Genomic DNA, 23429 nt, shown 5'->3' with positions numbered 1-23429 from the left:
TTATAGTTCAAAATGTATTTATTGAATTGAGCTTCTCTCCTACCCTGTACAAAGGTTATACCATTTGCTTTAACTGGGCTTTGATATAAGATCCATGATTAATCAAAAGAGAGCAATCTTAACAATCCATGTTGGAAAAACTAAATGGGTGAAAAATGCCCATTTTCCAGACTATGATTAAGTTGGTTGGACAGTTCATTGAGTTAGTACATCAATATGTTGCTGGGACAGACACACCATAAAGATGATGAGGTGAACCCCCAAATGAACAGGAAGAAGTAAGAATTGTATTTGGAAAAATAAGCAGTATTTTCAATGATATCAACATGGCCCCTGGTGTAAAATGTTCCCCCACCGATACTCTGTGGTTAAAAATCTTAGAACACCATAATTTCCAAAGAATTAAGAGTGTAGTTGACTCAAAAGGCAATGGAGTAATACACAGTGGGTACACATTTGCTGCAGCATATTTCTAATGATGACTTAAGTGCAAGAAATAATATAAGGAATTTATGGAGGAAACCTATTCTCAGAAAAGGAGGTAGGCCAGTCAAGCTTTGAGAGGATATTCAGATGGAGAATATGGATTACTCCCCCTGGCATTTACAAAACGTAAAAGTGTCTAGGAATGCTTCCAGCTCATTGGGTGAATCTTCTGTGAAGGATCAATGAACAAATAATACAAAATAAGGAGGTATGGATAGGTTTAGATCTGTACCAATGGAAAGAATATTCATACTGATAGGATAATAAATCTAATTTAAAGTATTAAAAGAAATTTTATTTTTGTTTTTTTTAAACTTCAATTAATTTTTTTATTCTGAATACCATGTAAACATTTTCATAGACATTGTAGAACAAAAGAGGATTATACATGAAACTGTAAATCTGTATTACCTAGAACTTGCTCTTCAAGAACATAAAAAACCTTAACATATCTTTTTCTTTTTTGCTTTTTGGAGAAGGGAAGTTAGGGCAATTGGCGTTAAGTAACTTGCCCAAGGTCACACTGCTAGTTTTTATGTTAAGTGTCTGAAGCTGAATTTGAACTCAGGTCCTCCAGACTCCAGGGCCAGTGCTCTATTCACTGAGCCACCTAACCACACTCAACACATAACTTTCAAGTTGTTCTGCTCGTCATGGTTCCTTCTGGCTTCCCTTCCCTGTTCTTTTCTGGGGGAGGGGCGGGTCTCTATCCCAATTCTCCCTCCTTCAACACATCCCTGCTCCACCATTGGAAAAAAGACCAAAAGAAAAATCACCCTTTTTAATAAACATACATAGTCAAACAAAACAAAGTAATTAACTGGTCATGTCCAAAAATATATGCCTTACTCTGTACCTTGAGTTCATCACCTTTCTGCCAGGAAGTTATAGCATGCAGAATTCTTGTCCTCTGGTGTCATGGGGAGTCATTTCATCTAGAAGAGATCTTAAGTCTTTCAAAGTTATTTTTAGATTTAGAGTTAGAAGACAGTCCAAACTAGATAAAAATGTCTCTCCTCAATCCATATCCTTTACTGACTGATCTCACATTACTTATTTTTTCCTTTACTTCTCTCTTGATCTTCACTTTAACAGCCAAGTTTTTTCTTGATCTTTTCTATAACCATTTTCCTCTCCAATGCTGTGCTCTCATATCTGCTTTCTAATCCTAAATTCCTCCTGGCTCCCCATCCTACCTTTGAGTGCAGAAGAGTCTAATCTTTGTTTTTTATTACAAACGACAAAAACACTTCCCTGATAACTGATATGCCAACTTTGACCCAGGAGACTATAAATAACAAAACATGTTAGATTATTCTCCCTCCCAGATAAATCTAGAAAAGCCTAAATCTGACTCACTTCCAGGATATTTGAATCAATCACCTGCTACCAACTAGCATTTTGAATATGAATGTTTATTATAAAAGAGATATAGATGTGAATGGGACTTATGTAAGTCCAGTAGCAAGAAATAAGCTCACTGTTTCAATAAAGAGGTCACTGTAACCAGAGAGAGCTGATGCAATCTTAAGTGAAGTTTATGTACCTGTGCATCTCTCTCACCCTGTTCATTTGGCTTGGTCCAATAACTTGAATCTGTTCCAGGTATACCCTATCCCTCTTGGCTGCAAGTTCATGTTTTCCCATAAGACTGGCTTAGGGGACACAACTGCTTGCAGGAGAAATAGGTGCTGTCGATAACTGCCACTGTTCTTTTGAACATCTTTTCCCCTGTGGTCCCTTTTCCATCACTTCTCATTTAGTCCTTTTGAGTGTATACCTCCCATACCTTCTCTGCTGGTCCCATGTCTACTGAAGCATGAATCACATGAGGAAGAAAGTCTCAATAATCTGATAGCTCTCACACATACCTTCTCTACATCCTTGGGGGATTCATAGGATATCTGTTCACTGGAAGACTACTTGATTGCTATCTATAGGATCCATCCAGCTAAGACCCAACTATGTCATAGAGTGGATTCCCTGAGAGCTGGCAACCCCTCAAGTTACCCTGGGTCCACCCACCTAAAGATATAGCTCATTATTCATCCAACAAACATTTATTTAGTGCTTACTATGTGCTGGGAATATGAAAAAAGGCAAAAATAGTTTCTGTCATCAAGGAGTTCACATTCTAACAGGGGCAACAACATGCCATCAACTATGTGAAAACAAGATATATAGGGGATAAACTGGAGGTAGTCTTAGAGGGAAACCACTAGCATTAAATTGCACTAAAAAAGCTTCTTGGAGAAGGTGGGATTTTAGCTGAGACTTGAGGGAAGCTGGGGAGCAAAAAAGAGGAGGGAGAGCCTTCCAGACAAGGAGGACAGTCAGTGAACATACATGAAATTGGGAAGTGAAGTGTCTCACAGGAAGAAAAGCAAGTGTCACTAGATAGTAGAGTTTGTGGGAGTAAAGTGTAAGAAGATTGGAAAGGTAGGAGAGGGCCAGTAGTGCACTTGATAATCCTGGATCTTTTGGCCTCATCCAGGAGCCTTTCTCCATTAAATATCCATTCTTTTTCATCTGCAAGTTTCCATCTTTTCACTGGCTCTTTTAACCTCTCTTTATAAACTATTTTCAGGTCTCTCTAATCTTGAAGAAATATTTCCTCAATGTTGAAGGCGTTATGGAAAGAAAAGAACATTAAAACAGTGTTGGTATACTATAAAATGGTACAAGCATTTTGGAAACAAATTTGGAGTTATGCAAATTAAGTCACTAAAACATCCATACCTTTTGACCCAGAGATTCCATTACTGGGCTTAAATCCCAAGAAAATTACTGATAAGAAGAAAGTCCTCATATACACCAAAATATTTATAGCAATACTTTTTGTGATAGCAGAGAACTAAAAACAAAGTAGATGTCCATTGATTAGAGAATGACCAAAGAAACTGTGGTACATTAATATAATGGCATATTACTGTACTATAAGAAATGATGACTGTAATGAATATAAAGCAGAGAGTGGTCTATATGAATTAATGCAGAATGAAGTAAGCAGAGCCAAGAAAAAATATACACGATGACTACAACAATGTAAATGAAAAGAACCACACACAAAAAAAAATCAAAAGCAAACAGCAAATTTATAAAGATCAAGTATGACTCAAAAGGAGAGATATGAAAAGACACTCCCAACCTACCCCTTTGTGGAACTGGGAGGTCCACAGGTGCTGCACATTGCATATGTTTTTGGACCTTTTCAGCTAGTGATCAGTTGTGCTGATTTTTCCCCCTCTTCTTTTTCTTTGTCTTTATAAAAGACTGTTTGTTAGATGGGTTGACTGTCTGGGAGGGGGAGAGGAGGAATACAGGGGAAAACTGTGAGGATTAAAAAAAACTTAAAAAATTATATCCATGCACATATACAGGCAATATTAATAATTAAGAACTTCCCTTGTTAGCATCTTTGTGTATTACACGTTTACTTTACCTCTCCCTTTAGAGCCTGAGTTAGTGTTCATATGTAGAATTCCAAGGGAGAAAACCATAAGTACCTCCTATAAGGTCATTGATATTCCTTTGAGTGATCAACCCAAGGCCATTCTCCTGGTCCTGCCTGGGAAAATTTAAAATTGACCATCCTGTATACCTATGCAGTTTTAATTGCTCCTTGTTTTCTTTTACTTTCATACCTAAAACTAGCCAGCGGGGTTTCCTCAATTATCACTCCATAGATTAGTGTCTACCTGGACCCAAACATCCCCACAGCACATGGGGCCATAGATAAAATCCTCCACATATGCTTTTTTAATTATAAATAAACTGAGAACTTTTCCAAATTCCCCTTCTCATTCCCCTCACCCAATTACTGTGCTCAAAAATCTCAAAGTACATATGTGGAAGGAAAGGTAATAGATACATCTTGTTCCTCTGAAGGCCCTAATGAAGAGGGAGCATCTCTATGTACCCCAGAGATGTGACTTTCCTATACCAAAAGGAAAAGCTATGAAGCCATTTCTGAGGAAGCTGCTACTTGGTCACCCCAAACTGGACAGATCTAGAGGACTAAAGTACTCCACTCCTATGTTAATCTCTTTTGGACACAAGTTTTGTGCACGGATTTTCTCCTTTTAAACCCTCTGATGGAGACACTGGATTACCACATAATCATTCATTTGTAAAGAGGCATTTGTTGCCTAATGTAGGAAGTGAAATGGGTAGAAAAAACTGATCACATTTCCCTCTCATTTTAAAACACCTTAAACACAAAAAGCCCTTATTCCAACTGTAGCAATCAATTGGTCCTAATTTGGGGTCTGAATCCCAATTTTACATTTACCATGTTAGAGACCTTGGGGCAAGTCACTAGTTCTGGGTCTCAATTTCCCCATTTATTAAAAAAAATTGGAGTTATTCTAGATCAGAGGTATTAAACTCACAGCTACACCCAGATGAAAATGTAATTGGAATATGTTTGACAAAATAGAAATACAATATAGATAATTTGCAGTTTTCTAAGTCAATATGTGACAATTTGTTTCTACTGTAGAGTTTAATGCCTCTGTTTAGGTGACCTCCAAGGTCCTTTCCAGCTCTAAATCTATGAATAACTAATGGGGCAAGCTCCTCAAGGAGATGAGATGTGATAAAAATCAGAAGGGCTGGTCTTGCCAAGCAAAAGAACCATCTCTTCCTCAGACAATAGAGTCAAGGAAAAAAAATAGGCGATAATGGAGAGATTTTTGAGGGTTAGAGTAGGGCAGAAGAAGCTCACAACAGATATTCTATATAAGCACAGAAAGCAAGTCACACTCTTCAAGAAACAACAGACAAATGGCAACTACCTCCTTCACTTCAGCCTCGAGAATGACAGCAGAATTATTTTCTTCATTTTTCTCTTTCTTATTTCTCATTTAGTCATTGGTTTCAATGTTGTTTCAGTATTTGAGGATGAATTCAAACAACAGAATGACAGGAAAAGAGACAAGAAGGGTGATGTGGGACTACATATTCCTTTGAAAATGAGACTAAGGGGCAGCCAGGTAGCACAGCGAGTAAGAGCACTGGCCCCAGTGTCGGGATGACACGGGGATCGAATCCGGGCTCAAACACTTAGCACCCACCCAGAAACACCTGGCCGTGCAACCTTGAGCAAGTTACTTAAGCCCAATTGCTTAGGGGCGGCCAGGTGGCTCAGTAAGAGCACCGGCCCCAGTGTCAGGATGACCTGGGGATCAAATCCGGGCTCAGATACTTAGCACCACACCCAGAAATAACTGGCCGTGTAACCTTGAGCAAGTTACTTAACCCCAATTGCTTAAAAAAAAGGGACTAATTTTTTTTTCATTAATTCTATGCCTTTTGGTTAAGAACTGGCCCCTCTTCCTTATTTTTGCCTATCATGCAAATCCATTCTTAGATGCCACAATTCTGCCACATCTCTCTCAACTCCAATCAGCCTCTATTAATTCAAATATGTGGAAACGCTTGCGTGTACTATTAGCTTCACTTGGGACATCACAGGATTTACCCTTGGTGTGTACTCTGAAGTGAGTGGCAAGTTTAGATTTATAAATGAAGCCTTTGCCACACTCTCCACAAGAGAATGGTCTCTCGGGCTTATGAATGCGCTGATGCCTAAGGAGATGTCCCTTTTGTCGGAAACTCTTATCACATTCGGGGCAATGGAAAGGTCTCTCCCCTGTGTGAAGACCCTGATGGCTAAGCAGCTGCCCTTTCAGGCGGAAGCTCTTATCACATTTAGGGCACTGGAAGGGCTTCTCCCCTGTGTGTGTTCGAATGTGTTCAATGAGTTTAGACTGTTTAGTGAAGCCCTTACCACAATCACAGGAGAATGGCCTCTCCCTACTGTGTAAGCGCAGGTGGGCCTTCATATCAGCCTTCACACGATAACTCTTATTACACTCAGGGCACTGGAAGGGTCTCTCTCCTGTGTGTAGGCGCTGGTGACTGAGCAGCTGCCCCTTTAGGCGGAAGCTCTTACCACACTCCTGACACCAAAAAGGCTTCTCCCCACTGTGCACTCTCCTGTGTTCAGTGAGCTTCGATTGCCTGCTAAAGCTCTTGCCACACTCACCACAAGAGAATGGCTTTTCTCCCCTGTGTATGCATTGGTGGGCCTTCAAGATGCCCTTAAGACGAAAGCTCTTATCACATTCAGTGCACTGGAATGGCTTCTCCCCACTATGCAGCCTAAGATGCTCAGTGAGTTTACTCTGGTGCGAGAAATCCTTCTCACACTCGCTGCAGGAGAATGACCTCTCCCTATTGTGTGCACGCTGATGAGCCTTCATGTCACCCTTCAGGTGGAAGATCTTCTCACAGTAAGGACATGGAAAAGGCATCTGCCCTCTGTGCAGGCGCTGGTGCCTCAGCAGCTGCCCCTTTTGGCGGAAGCTTTTGTCACACTCCAGGCACTGGAACGGCTTTTCCCCACTGTGTACTCTTATGTGTTCTGTGAGTTTACACTGCTTGGCGAAACCTTTGCCACATTTCCTGCAAGAGAATGGCCTCTCCCCAGTGTGCACTCGCTGGTGCACCTTCAGCATGCCCTTCAACCGAAAACTCCTCTCACATTCAAGACACTGGAATGGCTTCTCCCCTGTATGTACTCTGAAGTGGTTGGTGAGCTTAGACTTTACTAAGAAGCCCTTGCCACACTCACTGCAAGAGAATGGCCTGTCTCTACTGTGGGCACGCTGATGAGCCTTCATGTCACCTTTCATGTGGAAGCTCTTGTTACACTCAGGACACTGGAATGGCTTCTCCCCACTGTGTACTCTCATGTGGTTGGTGAGTTTAGATTTCTCAGCAAAGCCCTTCCCACATTCAATACAAGAGAAGGGCCTCTCCCCATAGTGTCGACAACGCTGATGGGCCCTCATGTTGCTCTTCTGGCGGAAGCTCTTATCACACTCAGGACAATGGAATGGTCTTTCTCCACTGTGGACAAGTTGGTGGTTGATCAGACTCCTCTTATGGCGATATGTCTTTTCACACTTGGGGCACTGGAAGGGCCTCTTCTCTGTGTGCACAATTAAGTGTCTGAGCAAATACTGCTTTAGACGAAAACTCTTGCTGCACTCACTGCACTGGAAGCACCTCTGCTCCCAACAAAGTCTTGGCTGCCAATGGAGATTGGATTGCCTCCTGGTTTTCCTTCTAGTCTTTGAGTATTTCTGTGACTGTATTGTCCCATGCAGTTTTTGGTGCTTTACCCAGTGGGTCTTTGATGAGAATCTTTTTCCACAGACAGAGCAGGGATGGAGCATTCTTTGCCCTGGCCACATTTCCTGGCAATTGGAGGGATTCTGGGGTTTGTAACTTGGACTTCTCTCACAGTAAGTCAATTCCAGACTCCTATGCCTTTTTGGAATTAGATGCCATGTGTCTTTGCTGCATGAGTTTCTTAAGGAAGCTTCTTGGTCAAACATAGCAGAAACCTCTCCCATTGTGCCTTGTATGGGCTCACAAGAACCCTGAACTTGTAGGCTATCTAAATAGTCTTCCACTTCTCTTGGATGCACAGATCTGTGGTGTCCTGGAATTAAAATCAAAGATCAAAAATATTTATATTTATCAACAAGTATTTACCTAGGTCCCAGTATGTGCTAGGTACTATGATAGGGATATAAAGACAAAAATGAAATAGTCCCTGCCCTCAAAGAGATTACATTTTAACAGAGGAGACCATCTGTACATGTAATGGGGATACAGGAACAGGTAAGCCCCCCTTTTGTGTGAGCCTGGACCCTTTCTGGTGGGATATATGGACTCTGGCTCAGTGCTGAAAAATTCTGCACTTTTAGATAAAGAAGCAATAATTTCCTTCATTGGCCATTGAGCCAGGAACAGCCATATACCCAGTAGAATTTAAAAGGAAAGAAACTTCTACCTTTAATCTCTCTTTCTGGGACTTCCTATGGGAGTGTCTCCTGCCCCCACAAAATATGAACACGTGTGCCACCTAAATGAGCCCAACTCTATGTCTTGGGCCTTGTTTGGTTCTTCTGCTATTATTACTTCCCTAAGCAATCTTGAGATGAGCATTTCTAACCCTGAAAGGAACTTCATGAGTTGGAGAAGTTGAAAGTCCCTGAGTTTTTCATTTACTGCAGGACGTTCCATGGAAGAAGCAGCCCTCCCCTCCAGTAGCTACTACAACTCTTATGACCACTGACAAGCAGGAAGATGAGACTGGCTTGGCTTGTCAGAAGACATGGAACTTTTTGTGTCTTAAGAGTTTTGGGGTTAGGATGTATGGGAAGAGGAATATGGGATGGAATATGGTATACACAAAGAGCTGTCCTACCCCGGATTGATAGCATACTCTGAATACTTTTCCAGTCTTATATTGGGGGGAGATTGAGAGACCCTACACATGAGCAAAACCTAAGCTTTAAGTGACTGTTCCAATGGTTCTGGGATCAAGGAGTATAGACCCAGAAACAATGAAAAAAAGTTTGATCATTCTCTTTAGAAGAGGCTCCCTCACGACAGAATCCAGTCTGTGCATAAGCCCAGTGAAAATCAAACACCATTTCCTGGCTCATCTTAACCCCCCAAAAAAGGAATACTCAAGGAATGAAAATAGGAAAATCTAACCACATCATCTTAAGTTTCACAGGCCTGGTTCCTTATAACTTACCCCCAAATAGCTGTTCTTCAGGGCTTAAGTCATTGGAACTGAAGGCAGTTTTTGTTTCTTGTGAATCCTTCAGATTTCTGATGAAAGGTTCTTCCCCCCGTTCAATCAAAGATATTAAATCTGGTTTGCAAATTGAATAATCTGCACAGAGAAGTCACAGAGAGGCAGTTTAGTTTCCTTGGTACTGAATTTAAACAAATGTTCAGTGGCTTATAAAGTCCCCTCATTTCATTAGAGGGACAAAAAGCATGGAAACAGATGTGAAAAAAAATGAGGCCTTGGAATACCATGAAAAGGAAAAAAATAATCTACATGCCTGAACAATGATACCTCAACTTAGATTTTTATATACATTTTTAAAAAAAAATTTAACTACACCTCAGAAGGTACTGTATTGTTTAATTAATTTGATTACAAATTTTTTTTTGTTTTCAGAATTACATAAATATCCCTCAAGTTAGCTAGAGATACCATAGAATGTTTTTTAAAGTGAGAGCTACAAATAAGTATTTTAAAAGAATGCAAAACATCTGGCTCTCATTGAAATATTCTCCATAATATTTATGATGACAAAAGCATGGAGTCCAATAGTCTTGACTGTGAATTTTGTGGTTAATGAGACAATCCAAGTTAAAAGTAAAGAAGATGACTAGGGCAATAGATTAAGCATCAAACATCAGAGGTTGGGGCTGGACAAAGAGAATCTGCTGAGTTGGAAGTCAGAATGGCCCATATTCCCTTCTTAGGGGACTGGAAGCTCAATTCTATATTGAAACTGCTCTCATGAAAGTCAGCAATAGCTGATCAATCTCTATTTCTAGCCCCAGGATCTTACCCCAACCCAGTCCTCTATTTCCAAAGACCTACAAAATATCTCCAATGACAAATTACTTTGTCATTTCATGTTTATTGTGTTTAGAGATGAACTCGTTATCTTTGCTACCAGTCTTTATCATCCCTTATTCAAGTAGTTACCTTTATGTTTTTCATCAATAACATCCCACATTATTTCCCAGTTTAAACATGTGGTAATCATTGACTCCTTCCTTTCCTGAAATCAGGAAAGCAAGTCACTAGTCAGCCACTGTTCTAGTTCTAGTCAGCCACTGATTAATTTTTCTTCTTTAATGTCTCTTGGATTGGACTCTTTCTCTGCATTCCCGTGGCTACCATGTTTAGCCATTACATCATTCATGCTTCAATTGCTGTCCTCCTTACCTTTCTTCCTCTAATCTAACATCTATACCAAAGCAAATGAATCCTTTCTAAAACATTATTCTTATCATATACTTTTCTAAAATTTAAGAATTTGGAAAGCCTCCTATTGCTTGTTAGGTTAAGTGAAAACTTCTCAAGTGAGCAATCTAGGCTCTTAATAAGCTGAACTTACCTGACTTTAATAATTTATTTCCCATTATACCTCAATATCAGTTTTCTTCTCCTGTCAGACTAGTCTCTGTTCTATACCATAAATTTTACACATTCATGCCTGCATTTTTGCTCATAACTCTTACTCCACTTCAAAATTTCTTCCCATATCCTCACCTACAACAATATATTCCTTTTTCAAACCTCCATTATCTCAGTCATCATGAAGCCTTCTTCAATTAAGTCAGCTGAGAAAATCTCTTATGTGAATTTCTATAGAACTTCTAGCCAAGTCACTTCCATCTCTCATACTCAGTTTCTCTATATGTAAAATGAAGAGGTTGGACTAAATGACCTCTAAGGTCCCTTCTGGCTCTAAATCTGTGAACCAATACTATTAAATTAGATACTTCATTCTGTAATAATCTTATGTTGTCCTCTACCTTCTTTACTTATGTAAATATTCTCAACTAGATTTTAAGTTACATGAAGGTTTTGCATTATGTTCTTTCTGTATCATTTGTAGTAAATAGAACTCAATTACTGACCTTAATTTTTTAATAATATTAATATTTTTTCAATAAAAAAATCTATTTTCTTTCCCTTCTGCTCTTCTCCCTGCCTCCTCCTCCCTCCCCACTGTAGTCACTATGAATATTATTTTTCTGATTCTGTTTATTTCACTGTGATAGTTTATACAAGTCTTCCTAGGTCTCTCTGAATTCCTCACAATCATCATTTCAGGTAACACAATTTGTCCAACCATTCCTCGGTGGATGAGCATTCACATTCCTAGATTTTTTGCTGCCACAAAAAGTGTAACTACAAATATTCTGCCAAGCAGAAAGTCTTTCTTTTTCACCTCCATGTGATATGTGGGATAAATTAGAATTTTGAGCAGCAGAGATCACTGGATAAAGACAATGAATAGTTTAGTGACTTTTCTCACAAAGTTCAAATTATTTTCCCAAAGAGTTGGACTACTTCACATCTCCAGCAACCACTTATTAGTATGCATGTCTTGCCATACCTATTTCTGTATCTTGTCATCTTTACCAATTTGATGCAAATATCTCACTTTATATAGCAATAAGGCACAGAGAGAAAACTTAAGAGCTGGACCAAGGTTACACAAGTTCTAAGTATTAAAGCTGGAACTGGAACCCAGGTCTTCTGATTCCAAATCCATTGCTCCTTTTACTAGATGATTAGTAGGATTGGGGCTTTATCACAAAATAAACACATAAATGTCACAGAAAGAATTACTGATTATTATAAATATGTGTATGCATAAAAAGGAAAATTAAAATGTCTTATCACAGCTTTCACTTTCCATTCCCATTGGTTATGACATGCTAGATCAGAGGTCAACAAACTTAGGCCTCGACCTAAGATTTTAAATATTTTAAATTTGTTAAATAAGCTTTAAATAAGCTAAAATATTTAAAATGTAAAAATCATTCTTAGCTTATGGGCCACATGGCAGGCTGGATTTGGTCCTCTGCCTAGTTTGCCAGCTTCTGGAACTAGACAATTGCATATCCTATCTACCTAAATTCTGTCTGTATTTCAGAAACCACTTCAAGCCCACAGTGATGTCTCCCTTCACTCAAATCCTGTAACATATAATACCTCTACTATTCACTTTGTAATTATCTGTTCACTGCCTTGTCTCTGGAATGGAGGTATTGAACTACTGTCATTTAATAAGAAGCAATATCAGAGGAAAGCATAGTGGATTTGTAGAAAGGGAAACTGGATACAGATTTCTGCTCTGTCACTAGTTGTATGATCCTAGGCAAGCAATTTAATGAAAGGTCATGTCAGACAAATGGCATTTTTTTCTATGTCGAAAAGAAATAAATGATAACAATAAGAGTAGGAGCTAACATTTAAATAGCACTTATTATGTGCCAGGCACTATGCTAAGCACGTTACAATTATTATCTCATTTGATCCTCACAACAATACTACAAGGTAGGTGCTATTATTATTCCCATTTTACAGATGAGGGAATTGAGGCAGACAGAGGATAAGTGATTTACCCAGGTAAATTACCAAGTTAGTAAGTGTCTGAGGCTGGATCTGAATTCAGGTCTTTCTTACTCCAGGCCCAGCACTCTGTGCACTGCCCCAACTAACTGCCCTAGAAAATTAAAAAAAAAAATCTGAAAAGAGGGGCAGGGAGGTGACTAACAATAGCATGTTGATGAGAGTATCATCTCCTCACTCCACAGAGGTGACCCTTTTTTTCCCCAAAAATATCTTGGAAGACCCCTGCCACATATACTAAGCTAGTTTCTCTCTAAAAGGGCAAGGAAATTGTCCTGAAGACTTTAACTGGTTCTAACTTAGAACTTAAGGTTCTAACTGTTAAGGCAGTGTTTCCGGGCATTCAAGGCATAAAGGCCAAGTGTACCAGGAGCTGGCACTCCTGAAATTCAGAAAACTTCTTCCTTGTCACTGTGAGTTGACAAGTCCTTCCAGATACCATGGCTGGCAAACAGGGAGGTGAGAAAGGCTGCATCCACTAGAACTATTATAACATCTTTGCTAAACATCCCTTCTATTTTAAGCAAATCTTCTTTTCTAAAATGTTATTTAGCTTACAAGAGCCTTAATTCATTCCAGTTCTGAGCCTGATCTACAAGAAGGGTTTAAGTCAGGCTAACCTAGAATAAGCAACTTTATTTTAACTGAATAAACTGTAGCCCCACCAGGCTGTACAGAGATAGAGATAGAAGGCTGAGTGGGCCCAGGCTACTGTAGTGTGAAGAGAATACTGTATTAATAATATGATCTGAATTAATTTAGACATAATAGCCAATTCAGAATGAATAACGAATACAATTCACAACTTCTAAACATTCTGTCAACCTTGCATTATCATTGAATCCAATTCTCTTAAATTATGATAAAGGTTTAAGTATTTATTTATCAAAGCTTTTAAAAAAAAGTAGATTAGTGAAAAACCATCTTTGTGGGGTAGAATTTTTAGCACAATTATCAAGTAACACACAGAATCCTCTTTGGCCTCACTATATCTTCCAAGATCTGATTTCATGAAAGTCACACACACACACACGAAGTTTAAATTTATGTAAATATATCTTACCAAGGGAGATAAGTGTCTCATAATTGGCTTTCATCACGTGCTTATAAAGCTCTTTCTGCCACTCAACAAGTTTCCTCCATTCTTGCTCTGAGAAATACATGGCGACATCATCAAATGTCATGGGCACCTAAAATCACAAGTGAAAAACACATTAGTTTCAAGTGATATTTTGCCCCTCATCTTCACTGTCAATTTTTAAAAGACATCTCCAAATACAATTTTTTTTCAGACAATAATACTGCAAAGGTGTAATTTTAGGACTTAATAAAATTCTCATCAAAACTTCAAACATTACAGTCACCAGAATTCACAACTGACTTTGTCTTAAAAATTTTTATTTTTTATTTATTTTTTTAAAGCAATTGGGGTTAAGTAACTTGCCCAAGGTTACAGGGCCAGTTATTTTGTGTGGGTGTTAAGTATCTAAGGCCGGAACTGATTTCGGGTCCTCCCGACTCTGGGGCTGGCGCTCTTACTCACTGCACCTCCTAGCCACCCCTAAAAATTATTTTATTATGGAACTTAATTCCAATCTATAAGAGAGGATTGTATATTAAACTGTGAAATTCTGTTCTGTAATTTTTAAGAAATGTATATTAAATTTAACACATTACTAACAAAACTGCTCTACTTGTCTTTGTTCTCTTCTGAACTCCCTTGTGTTCTTTCATGTTTTTTTCACCTTTTTTTTTTCCTTTAAATGTGTAGTTTTAATTTTAAAAGTCAGGAAAAAGATTTTTTGTTGATGTGGAAGATCTCTGAATCAGCTGTTTGTGGTACATCCTGACCATCAACTAATCAGAACTATTATCTAAATTTGTTTAAACACACAAACAACACAAAATTCAGAATAATACTGAGAAAAAAATTGTGCATAATTTAAATGATTGAATCTTGAATTATTAAATAACTCATCAAAAATAAAAAATAGGAAATGAAAAAAAACGATAGCATCAGTTTATATTCACATGAACATATATACACATTTTATATATATGAATATATAGTATATTAATATTAATTATAACAATTTCACTCAGAAGTCTAACCAGTGTAAACTAATTGCTACAACAAGGAGACCAAAGAAGCAGAGAAGAAGCCTCCATCTTGTCTATAAAATTTCATTGTAAAGGAAGGCCCAGGTAATGAAATTGCATAAGTCCCAGGCACATAAATGAAGGAATGAGAGAATGAATGGTATAAACTCAGTGTGAATAAGTCTTCAACCAACTTGAGTCAATTACAGAGCTTTGACAAGGAAAGATAGATGACATCACACAGAAAACATTTTGTGATTGTGTTAAGAAAATCAAGTCACACAGTGGGCTATGTATAAAATTAGCAAACTAGTTCCATCTGTTGGTCAAGTGGTCAACCAGTCTAGTGGTGAAAGAAATTCAGTTATAAGGATTCCAGTTTAAGACTTAGAATCAAACCCCTAAGTTCCTGCCATTCTGTGTGTCTTTCTCTTTCCTCTGTCCCCACACTCTCCCACCCCCCAAAAAATCCCCATATCACCTGAGAGATGGGATCACTAGCATTGAGTGCATCCAGCTGGGATCGGAAAGGCTGGACAAGGAGAAGACAACACCTCTAGCCTGGAGTATAGACACATGAAGAAGAGCAAGCTCAGGATGTGATTCTCACGGAAAAGAGAAAGGCCAGCTATGGAAATCTTTAAAAGCACCCAGCAGAGAGCCTTGTCAAACAAGAACTGCATGAGAAGATGATGAAAGAAGGATTTCCAGTGACCAGGAGTTATGTGTCCTCACTGAGGGCCTCACTCCCTCTGTACCTTAAGTCTGTGCACAACCTCCCAGGACCTTGAACAGAGATATGTGGGAGAGAGTGCCCTAGACTTGGCAGGGAGTTTTTTTGCATCTTCGGTTTTTGCTATCAGATCTTAACTTTTGCTGAGAAATAATTCTGTCAGGCTGTTTCATCTCATAAAAGAAAGCAAGCAGTTGAAGGAAAAACAAGTTCAAGTAAAGTGTGGAAAGATATCCAAATTAAACAAAGTCATCCCAAAAACATGAAAATGGAAGGATTACAAACAGCAGAAAAATGGAAAAGATTTGAAAAAGTAATTTTGAAAAACTGTTTTCTCAACTAAGTATTAGTAGACCACCACACTTGGGTCTTAACATCAGTTCTGAAGGTGCTTATAAAGGATGTAAAAACTGGCATTAAGGAGAACAAAGACAGGAAAAGTTGCTGGAATGGATCGAGTATATACAGAGGAGATCAGTGGCAATGATACAGTTTTGAGGGTTTTAGAAGACCAATATACAGGTATCTGAAGGGGAGGATACCAAAGGTATGGGAAAAGTCTGAATACTGAAAAAAGGTGAATAATAATAACATTTAAAAAGTATTTACTATGAGCCAGTCAATATGATAAGTGCTGTACAAATATTACCTCATTTGATCCTCATAAGAACCCTGGGTATAAATGCTATTATTATGTCTTTTTTTTTAAACAGATGAGGAAGCTAAGATAGAGGTTAAATAACTTTTCCAGTTTCACACAGCTAGTAAGTAGTGTCTGAAGCCAGATTTGAACTGAGGTCTTCCTGATTCCAAGCCCAGGGCTCTGCCTGCTGGACTACCTAGCTGCAGAAAATAAAAGATTGAGTAACTATTTACCTAGTTTTCTCTTTATACAAAATCTTTTTTTTTAATTTAATTTTATCTTCAATTCCATATTCTCTCCCTGCCCTTCCTCCCCTAGACATTGAGAAGGCAAGAAAAACAAAGCCCATCACAAATAACATCTATACAAAATCTTTTTTTAATGAACAATTTTTATTTAAGATTTTCATCATGTTTGAAAACAAAACACTGATGTACAGTGACTCTCAGTGGCTTATCACAAAAGCACAGTCCTTTTTTCTTTTGATCTAGATTTTCCTTTCCCCATTTGTACGTAATTTCAAATCAGCCTAGCCTTGTAATTTATATAGCATATTCTTCTGCTTATGAGAGTCCAATTTTGTTAGCAAGTAGAAATAATGATTACTTTTACCTATTGTAGTGTTTTCGCAGTGATACTTTGAGGCCAGAATTATGTCATATGTTTTAGAAATTATTTGTACAGTGTATGCATTTAGTGGACAGAATTAAATACACTATATCAGTTCCTGAAAATTTGGAATATTTCCCGTCTCCCCAAAATTTCCCTGAGATATCTTCCACTAACAGTGAAGGGGATGATGGTACTAGAGTATATATGATGAATTCTCCTACTCTGGTAAAGGAGAAACTAGCCTACTTGAATATTAATGAAAAGTGTATTTTTGAGTCGAGAGGCAAAAAAGGACATCAGGAGAACAACTAAAGCATAAGAGGTCTTGTTTTAAATATATCCATAAATACAAAACAAAATAAAGCCCACAGAGATTTACAGGTCTGAGGCTAGTATCTGATTGTCATAGTAATTTTAAGAACTTTCAAGAAAGCTGCTAACAGGTACTGTCATGTCTATTCTGCAGCTTTCTCTGTGTATACAGCTACTTTATTTCCAAAAAAAAATTTTAATTTTTAAAATTTAAATTTAAATCCAATTCTTACTATGATTAGACTTTCATCTAAGATGTTACTAAGATCATGATTAGGAATAATCTTTGGGAGATAGCATATTCCTATCTAGTAGCAACACACTGATACCGATAAATTCAAGGACATTACATTAGTGTTATTGAGATTAGTGACCCAAAATCTTGAGTGTTTAAGAGAAATTACAGCAAAGACTCTAAATTTTTTGTCCTTTTCTCTGACTGGACTTATGTCAAGGAGAAAAGATTCATCATTTAGTTTGTGCTCAGGTCCTGCCTGGCTCAGAGTTCATACAGAGAACCTATTTCTTGGATGAAGAAACTTCATTGTGAGACTTGAGATATAATGGTTTGGAAAGTTTCCTTAGCTTCTCCTGGGTTTGAAGTCCATGACTGTAGGGGAGTGAGGGCCACTGGAGACAGATGAATTGGCCTTGGATATGGGATCTGATAATGCAATCCCATTTCAATTCTTTCTGTTCATTCATCTATACATTGTTTAATTAGTTCTGAATCCGTAAGAGTTTTGCTTTTCTGGAACAACATTCTGGCTTCCTTTATTTACTGCTTTCCTCTGATAGTGTCCTCCATCTACAAGCCTGACAATTTATCTGTACAAATGTCAGTACAAACTGAGAACTTCTTGTCATGTTGCTGTTGTCATATCTTACACTCACACTGTGTCCATCATGCCTGTCTCCACCCACCTACAGTCTTTTATACAAAATCTTGAAGAGATATCTACAAATGAACTGAAATGATCCTTGAGGATATTATTAGGAACATATAGGCTTTCTCAAGTGATATATTCAACAATGGACTACATTTTTACCATCTCATGATTAAGATGTTCTAGAGAATATTAAGATTCTATTGAGCTTATTTGTTGATTATGAAAAAAAGCATTTTGATAGAATAAAACACCTCTTTACAGCCTCTTTCACAGCAAAGTATCTCTCATAAAGACATGAGGATCATTCAGGATTCTCTGAAATATGTAACAATAGAAATATCTGTTTAATGACTTTAATAATAAACATGAGGAGAGACATAAAATAAGGAGATCATTGCTCACCAAAGATAACTGCTGCTGTGACAGAAGAGATGTAGTACAGAGTCAGGGTAGAGGAGGGATTGCCTGTGGATGGTGAGATCCTTTAGAAGCTCCACTTTGTAGATGACATTATGCTGACTGCATTAAGCCCCAGGACATTACTGAGCATCCTGAAAGAGATCTATACTCACTCAAAGGAGTGTTGTCTCTATTCACACAGGAAAGACTGTGTCTATTGGTCAGATTTCAACATGTATTTGGATGAGTGTGCGCCTGTGTGTGTGTGTGTGTGTGTGTGTGTGTACACAGATAGGTAATGAGCTGGTCCCACAGCTGGAAGAGAAAGAGTGGATAGGATTGCTTCCAAGAAACAGCAAAGTCTCTGCTATCTGGGGTCAGTATAAAACTGACCTCAAGCTGCCCATGAAAAAAAAAAAAGACATTTTCAATCCTAACCTTGCCAATGTTGCTCTGAGAAGTGGATACCTCTTGCCTCCGAATAACTAAAGATGAATATTACACAGATGGCAATGGAGAGGTATATGGGGGTATAAGCAGGCCAAACAAAACCAATGCAGAACTCTACATGAGAACAAGAATAGAGTGCATCATCAAGGAATTGTGTCACAGGAAGAGAAGATGGGTTGGTCATGTGGCAAGAACTAGAGATGTCTAATAGATAATAACCATTGTGCTTCACTGGAACCCTCAATGTCGAGAAAAAGCTCAGACAGCATCTAGTACATTGAGTGTATCATTATGGCAAACTTTTGGAAAACCATGGAAGAGTCCCACAGGATGGGGAAACATGGATAGATTTCAAGCTACAGAGGGAATTCCTGAATCTGTAAGAGATTTTTATTTGTGGCTTCAAATAATAAGCCTCCCAAATATACTGACAGATCTTTAATATAGCTAACATTTATAGAAATAGAATTTAATTAAATTTTAAAATTTGCAAAGTACTTTATATCACCCTTGAGATTCACAACCACCCTGTGAGTTAGTTGCTATTAATAACTCCATTTTAGGGGTGGCTAGGTGGCGCAGTGAGTAAAGTGCTGGCCTGGAATCAGGAGGACCTGAGTTCAGTTCTGGCCTCAGACACTTAACACCCACACAAAAAAACTAGCCGTCTAACCTTGGGCAAGTTACTTAACCCCAATTGCCCTTCAAAAGGCAAAACAAAACAAAACAAAACAAAAAGCCTCCATTTTAAATATGAAGAAATTGAGCTTGAGAAATTAAGAGCTTCACCCATGGTTACATAACCAATAAGTTACTAAGGCAGGACTTGAACTTAGGTCTTCCTGTTTCCTTTTATCCACTATACCAGAGTTGTCAAATTTGAAGTCTGCAAAAAACTCCCCAGTAAGGTCCAAACCAGGTTAAGATGTAATTGGGAAATATTTAACAAAATGCTTTTAAAAACTACATAATGTTAACTTGTGGTTTTCTAAGTCAATATGACATGTAGGGATTCATTTCTATGAGTTTGACACTACCACACTACCTTACCTAGCTGGTAATGTGCCTTGTTGTTTTATATTCTGTACTGCTGACTTGTTCTTTATCATGCTTCCATTACATCAACATAGTTTTGTTATTCCCTACTTCTGGTTCTTTTTTCCCTAATTTATGATGTTTTTTAAATTAAAAAGTAACTTTTCCATTTCTTTGTTAGAAATATTGAGGTGATTCATACCCTTTCTCTGAGTTTTGATTTTTCAATGTGTTATAGAGTAACCTCCTCCCCCCCTTTTTGGAGGGTAATTGGGGTTAATTGACTTGCCCAAGGTCACCCGGCTAGTAAGTATCAAGTGTCTGAGGTCACATTTGAACTCAGGTCCTTCTGACTCCAGGGCCCATGCTCTATTCACTTTGCCACCTAGCTGCCTCCCCTCCCCTCCCCCCTTTTTAAAAAAAATCAAACTGTTGTGTTGAAGGCATGTCTAGGAAAGCCCCTCTCAATTCCTCTTGTATTTCTTTAACCAAGTACTAAATTCCTTTTAAAAAGTAGCTCTTTGATAAGATGTAAACTTGCTTGGCTATGGGTGTTTCCTTTGTTCCTCTAATGCTAAAATAATGACTTATTCAGGTCAGTTCATACACCTGGGCTACGCATCCTTGGATTTGGTCCTTCCTTGGACCTTAAGTTTCCTTATCTGCAAAATGAGGTTGAACTAGATGGTGCCCACCTCTATACATATAATCCCATGGCACTGGAACTAGTGAGAAGCAGAGTGATGTTATCATCCCCAGTGATGTCATCAGAGGGATACAGCTGCATTGCAGCAGAGATCCTAAGTCACCTAGGGAGCTTCAAGAATGCGAGCTTGTTCCCTCAAGCATGAGGGAAGCAGCAGAAGAGTTCCTGCAAAGTTTCTAAGATGAAGCTAGAGAAGCAACAAGGGATAAGGTCATGTTGTGGGGCAAATCCAGACCTTGTCCTTCATGGGTACCTCAAGCACTGTGAAAGGTATTAGGTCCTGAAGAAAGGTGGCCTCTTCAGGAGGTGTGGGTTGCTTGACTCCTTAACAATAATCCTAACTTCTTTCCCTGTTCACAAGGGGCCTGAAGCCCAAGATGGTAAAATAAGCTAGAGCAAATGCATATGTCTCTAAGGGAGTGGGGGGGTTCACCACAGCAGGGTGGGGCTTAACTCAACAGCAAACCAGAGTTCTTTCCTAGTTTTGGCCACAGCCTCAGTCCTAGAAGACCACATTGAATCCTGGGGAAGATGTCTGCCAGGTAAAGAAGGAAAGTTATTGGAAAGTAATACCTGTGGAGAAGGGGTAAGCCATCACCACCAGCTGTCAACTGCCGAAGAGCAATGGCAAGTCAAACCATCACCATCACCACCCCCCTCCAACTCTGACAGTGTTAAAAGGTAGGACTCTGAAGCCAGAAGCCTTGGGAATAGCAGTGCCCCCCAGCCCACAAATCCTGCCTCCAGCTCAGTCTCCAAAGAGGACATCTCAGGAAACAACCACCATGGCAGTGCAGCCTGATAGCCACGAATGTAGGTGCTATAGCTCTCCCTTTTCAGCAGTCAAATCTAATTAAAAGTTTTTACCAAAGTCCTTGATACATCCAATGGTTCAACAGCAGAAATGAATATTATTTTATCAGAAATACTGAATTAGATAGATGACCATATGCTTTGCTGTTGCATCCTAAGAACCACTGCACCTTCCCATGTCTACAGCAGAAACCACTTCTATGTGTTGTTTCCTCCATTTGAATGTAAGCTCCTTGAAAACTGGGACTATCTTGCTTTTCTATTTGTATCTCCAGCACTTAGCACAGTGCTTTGCATACAGCAAGCACTTAATATGCCTTTTCACTCACTGACTCATCCTGTATGATCACAGAATCAGCTGTCCTCAGTGTGGTTTTCTGTTAGGTTAAATAAAACCTGTCCTATACTGATATTTCGGTTAACCTGAGCTCTTGCACATAACCCTTTTCTTTTTGCTGTCTAGATCACAACAGGAAGCACAGTTTTATGTTCCATTAGTAAGCCAAATTCTGTCTCTTCCAGAAGAAAACCTTGTTTAGGTACAAAAAGTATGATTACTGATAATTTCCAAAAATTGAAGCCTGTTCATGTAAAAAAAAGTTTCAGCTTTGTGATAGACTTACAAGCATATAACGATGTTTTCAAATAATTCCATTTGGTTTATCTGCTGCCAGGATTTCTGGGGATAAATTACAATCCTCCTTTTCGTGTAAAACAATAAAATTCATTTTTCTTAATTTTTAAAATGGAAACACTGACGAATAAAAATTTGTATGTAATTCACAAAATATCGTTAGTACGTTTTGTCAGAATTTGTTTTATTCCATCTTTTTAAAAATTAATGCCTGTTTTCAATATTTATTATCATCATTTTAAGCAAAAGCTTTTAAACTTTCTCAAAGAAACAGCGGAAAGAACAATGGATTTGCAGTCAGAAGACCTCGGGTTTGAGTCACAGCCGTGCGACCTCGACCAATTCACTCACTTCGCCTCCCAGGTGGACAAACTTTTAGAAAGCCCCCTCCCAGGCCTGTCCACGAGAGGGAATCCAGCCCGTCGCGACACCCGGCGTGGCCGCCCCGAAGCTGCCCAGCTCCTGGGCCTCAGGGGACCGAGCCTCGGCTCCGCTGCTCCCTCGGCCACGAGCAGCCTCTCCTGGCTCTCCGCCTCTTCTCCGAGCCGCTCCCCGGGCCGCGCACTCCGTTCTCTAGGAAGCTAGCTGCTCGTGACCTTTGACACCTCCCCAGAGACTGAACCAGGCCCTCCCAAATCCGGCCCCTTCCCCCTCCCCGCCCCCCGGTGGCGGCCCGGAGTCACCGGCGGCCCAGTGGCCGTCCATGCGCGACGGTGGAAAATCTCTCACCGGCGCAGGGGCCGCCTCGGCCATGGCCCTTTGTCTCCTTTCCAGGCGCCGGAGAAAGTCGCTGGAGAGCGCTCCGGGCCGGCCCTTCCCCTCCGGATGGGTTCGGGCTTTCGGCCGTCGCACCGCTGGTCTGTCTAGGTCCGCGCCCCTCCCAGCTCCACATTCCCGACCTCCTTTCCGTCTTGCCCCGACCGCTGTAGCCCGAGAAACTCGCGATGCATCCTGGGACCACAACTCGCGAAAGCCGCCTCTCCCGGAGGCTTGTCACACAGCGCCCCCTCTGTGCGGGAAGAGTAAATGCGTATGTTTAGTTCAAGAGCTTCAGCCTTGCCCGAAGCCGTTTTGGAGGGGGCGGGAGCCAGGAATTATTGTTTTGTTGACTGTCTAGACTTAAGTGATGGAGAAAATATTAATAATGCAGATTAAACGTTATGTCCTGCATTCTTAGAGCCGAATGTTAAACATTTACCAGCACATCCCTGATTTACTATCAGGTTTTTTTGCATTAAAGGTCAATAGACATGATCTCAGTGGATTAAATGCATTAATATACCAAGTAGAAAGTCTTACAAAGTAATAAAATAAAACAATATTTTGCAAATATAACAGTTGTGTTTAAAGACAAATTATCTTTATTTTTTAATATATCAAAATAGAAAATTCTACATCAAAATACTAGCCAATGCAATACTGGAATAATTTCCAACATCTGTTGAAATTAATGGCACACTGTTCCTTTAAAGAAATAAGCTTTCTACATAATTATTTATTCTCAATTGTTGCAAATATCTCTTGGCAAATTGAGTAATGCATTTGGATTACCAAAAAATATTAATGGTTAGTGGTA

General features: G+C 39.2%; 1 protein-coding gene and 1 pseudogene across 1 annotated transcript; both read right to left on the bottom strand.

Annotated features, from left to right (window-relative positions):
- Positions 1-23129, bottom strand: LOC138157440 (zinc finger protein 786-like). The gene is made up of 4 exons (XM_069083010.1): positions 22583-23129; positions 13590-13716; positions 9107-9247; positions 1-7999 (listed from the first exon to the last, which is right to left on the bottom strand). The coding sequence occupies exons 1-4, from the start codon at positions 22604-22606 to the stop codon at positions 5883-5885; spliced, it is 2409 nt and encodes an 802-aa protein (XP_068939111.1). The 5' UTR covers positions 22607-23129; the 3' UTR covers positions 1-5882.
- On the bottom strand, positions 16359-17807 carry LOC138158699 (LYR motif-containing protein 1 pseudogene; annotated as a pseudogene).
- Positions 23130-23429: the final 300 nt, after the last annotated feature.

This window comes from Petaurus breviceps, unplaced genomic scaffold (assembly GCF_028583685.1).
Source record: "Petaurus breviceps papuanus isolate PSGF00001 unplaced genomic scaffold, PetGlider_PUasm1.0 115, whole genome shotgun sequence".
In the NCBI taxonomy this organism is placed as follows: Eukaryota; Metazoa; Chordata; class Mammalia; order Diprotodontia; family Petauridae; genus Petaurus; species Petaurus breviceps.
Note: the sequence above shows the minus strand (reverse complement) of the source record. Positions and strands in the feature narration are given on the sequence as shown.

What these genes read in the sequence shown, in the direction of transcription:
- LOC138157440 (XM_069083010.1), bottom strand. Translation starts at nt 22,606, where the DNA reads ATGGCCGAGGCGGCCCCTGCGCCG. An exon ending in CCGAGGCGGCCCCTGCGCCG is followed by an intron (nt 13,717 to 22,582) that starts GTGAGAGATTTT and finishes TTGTGATTTTAG; the next exon opens with GTGCCCATGACATTTGATGA. An exon ending in TGAAGAACAGCTATTTGGGG is followed by an intron (nt 8,000 to 9,106) that starts GTAAGTTATAAG and finishes TTTTAATTCCAG; the next exon opens with GACACCACAGATCTGTGCAT.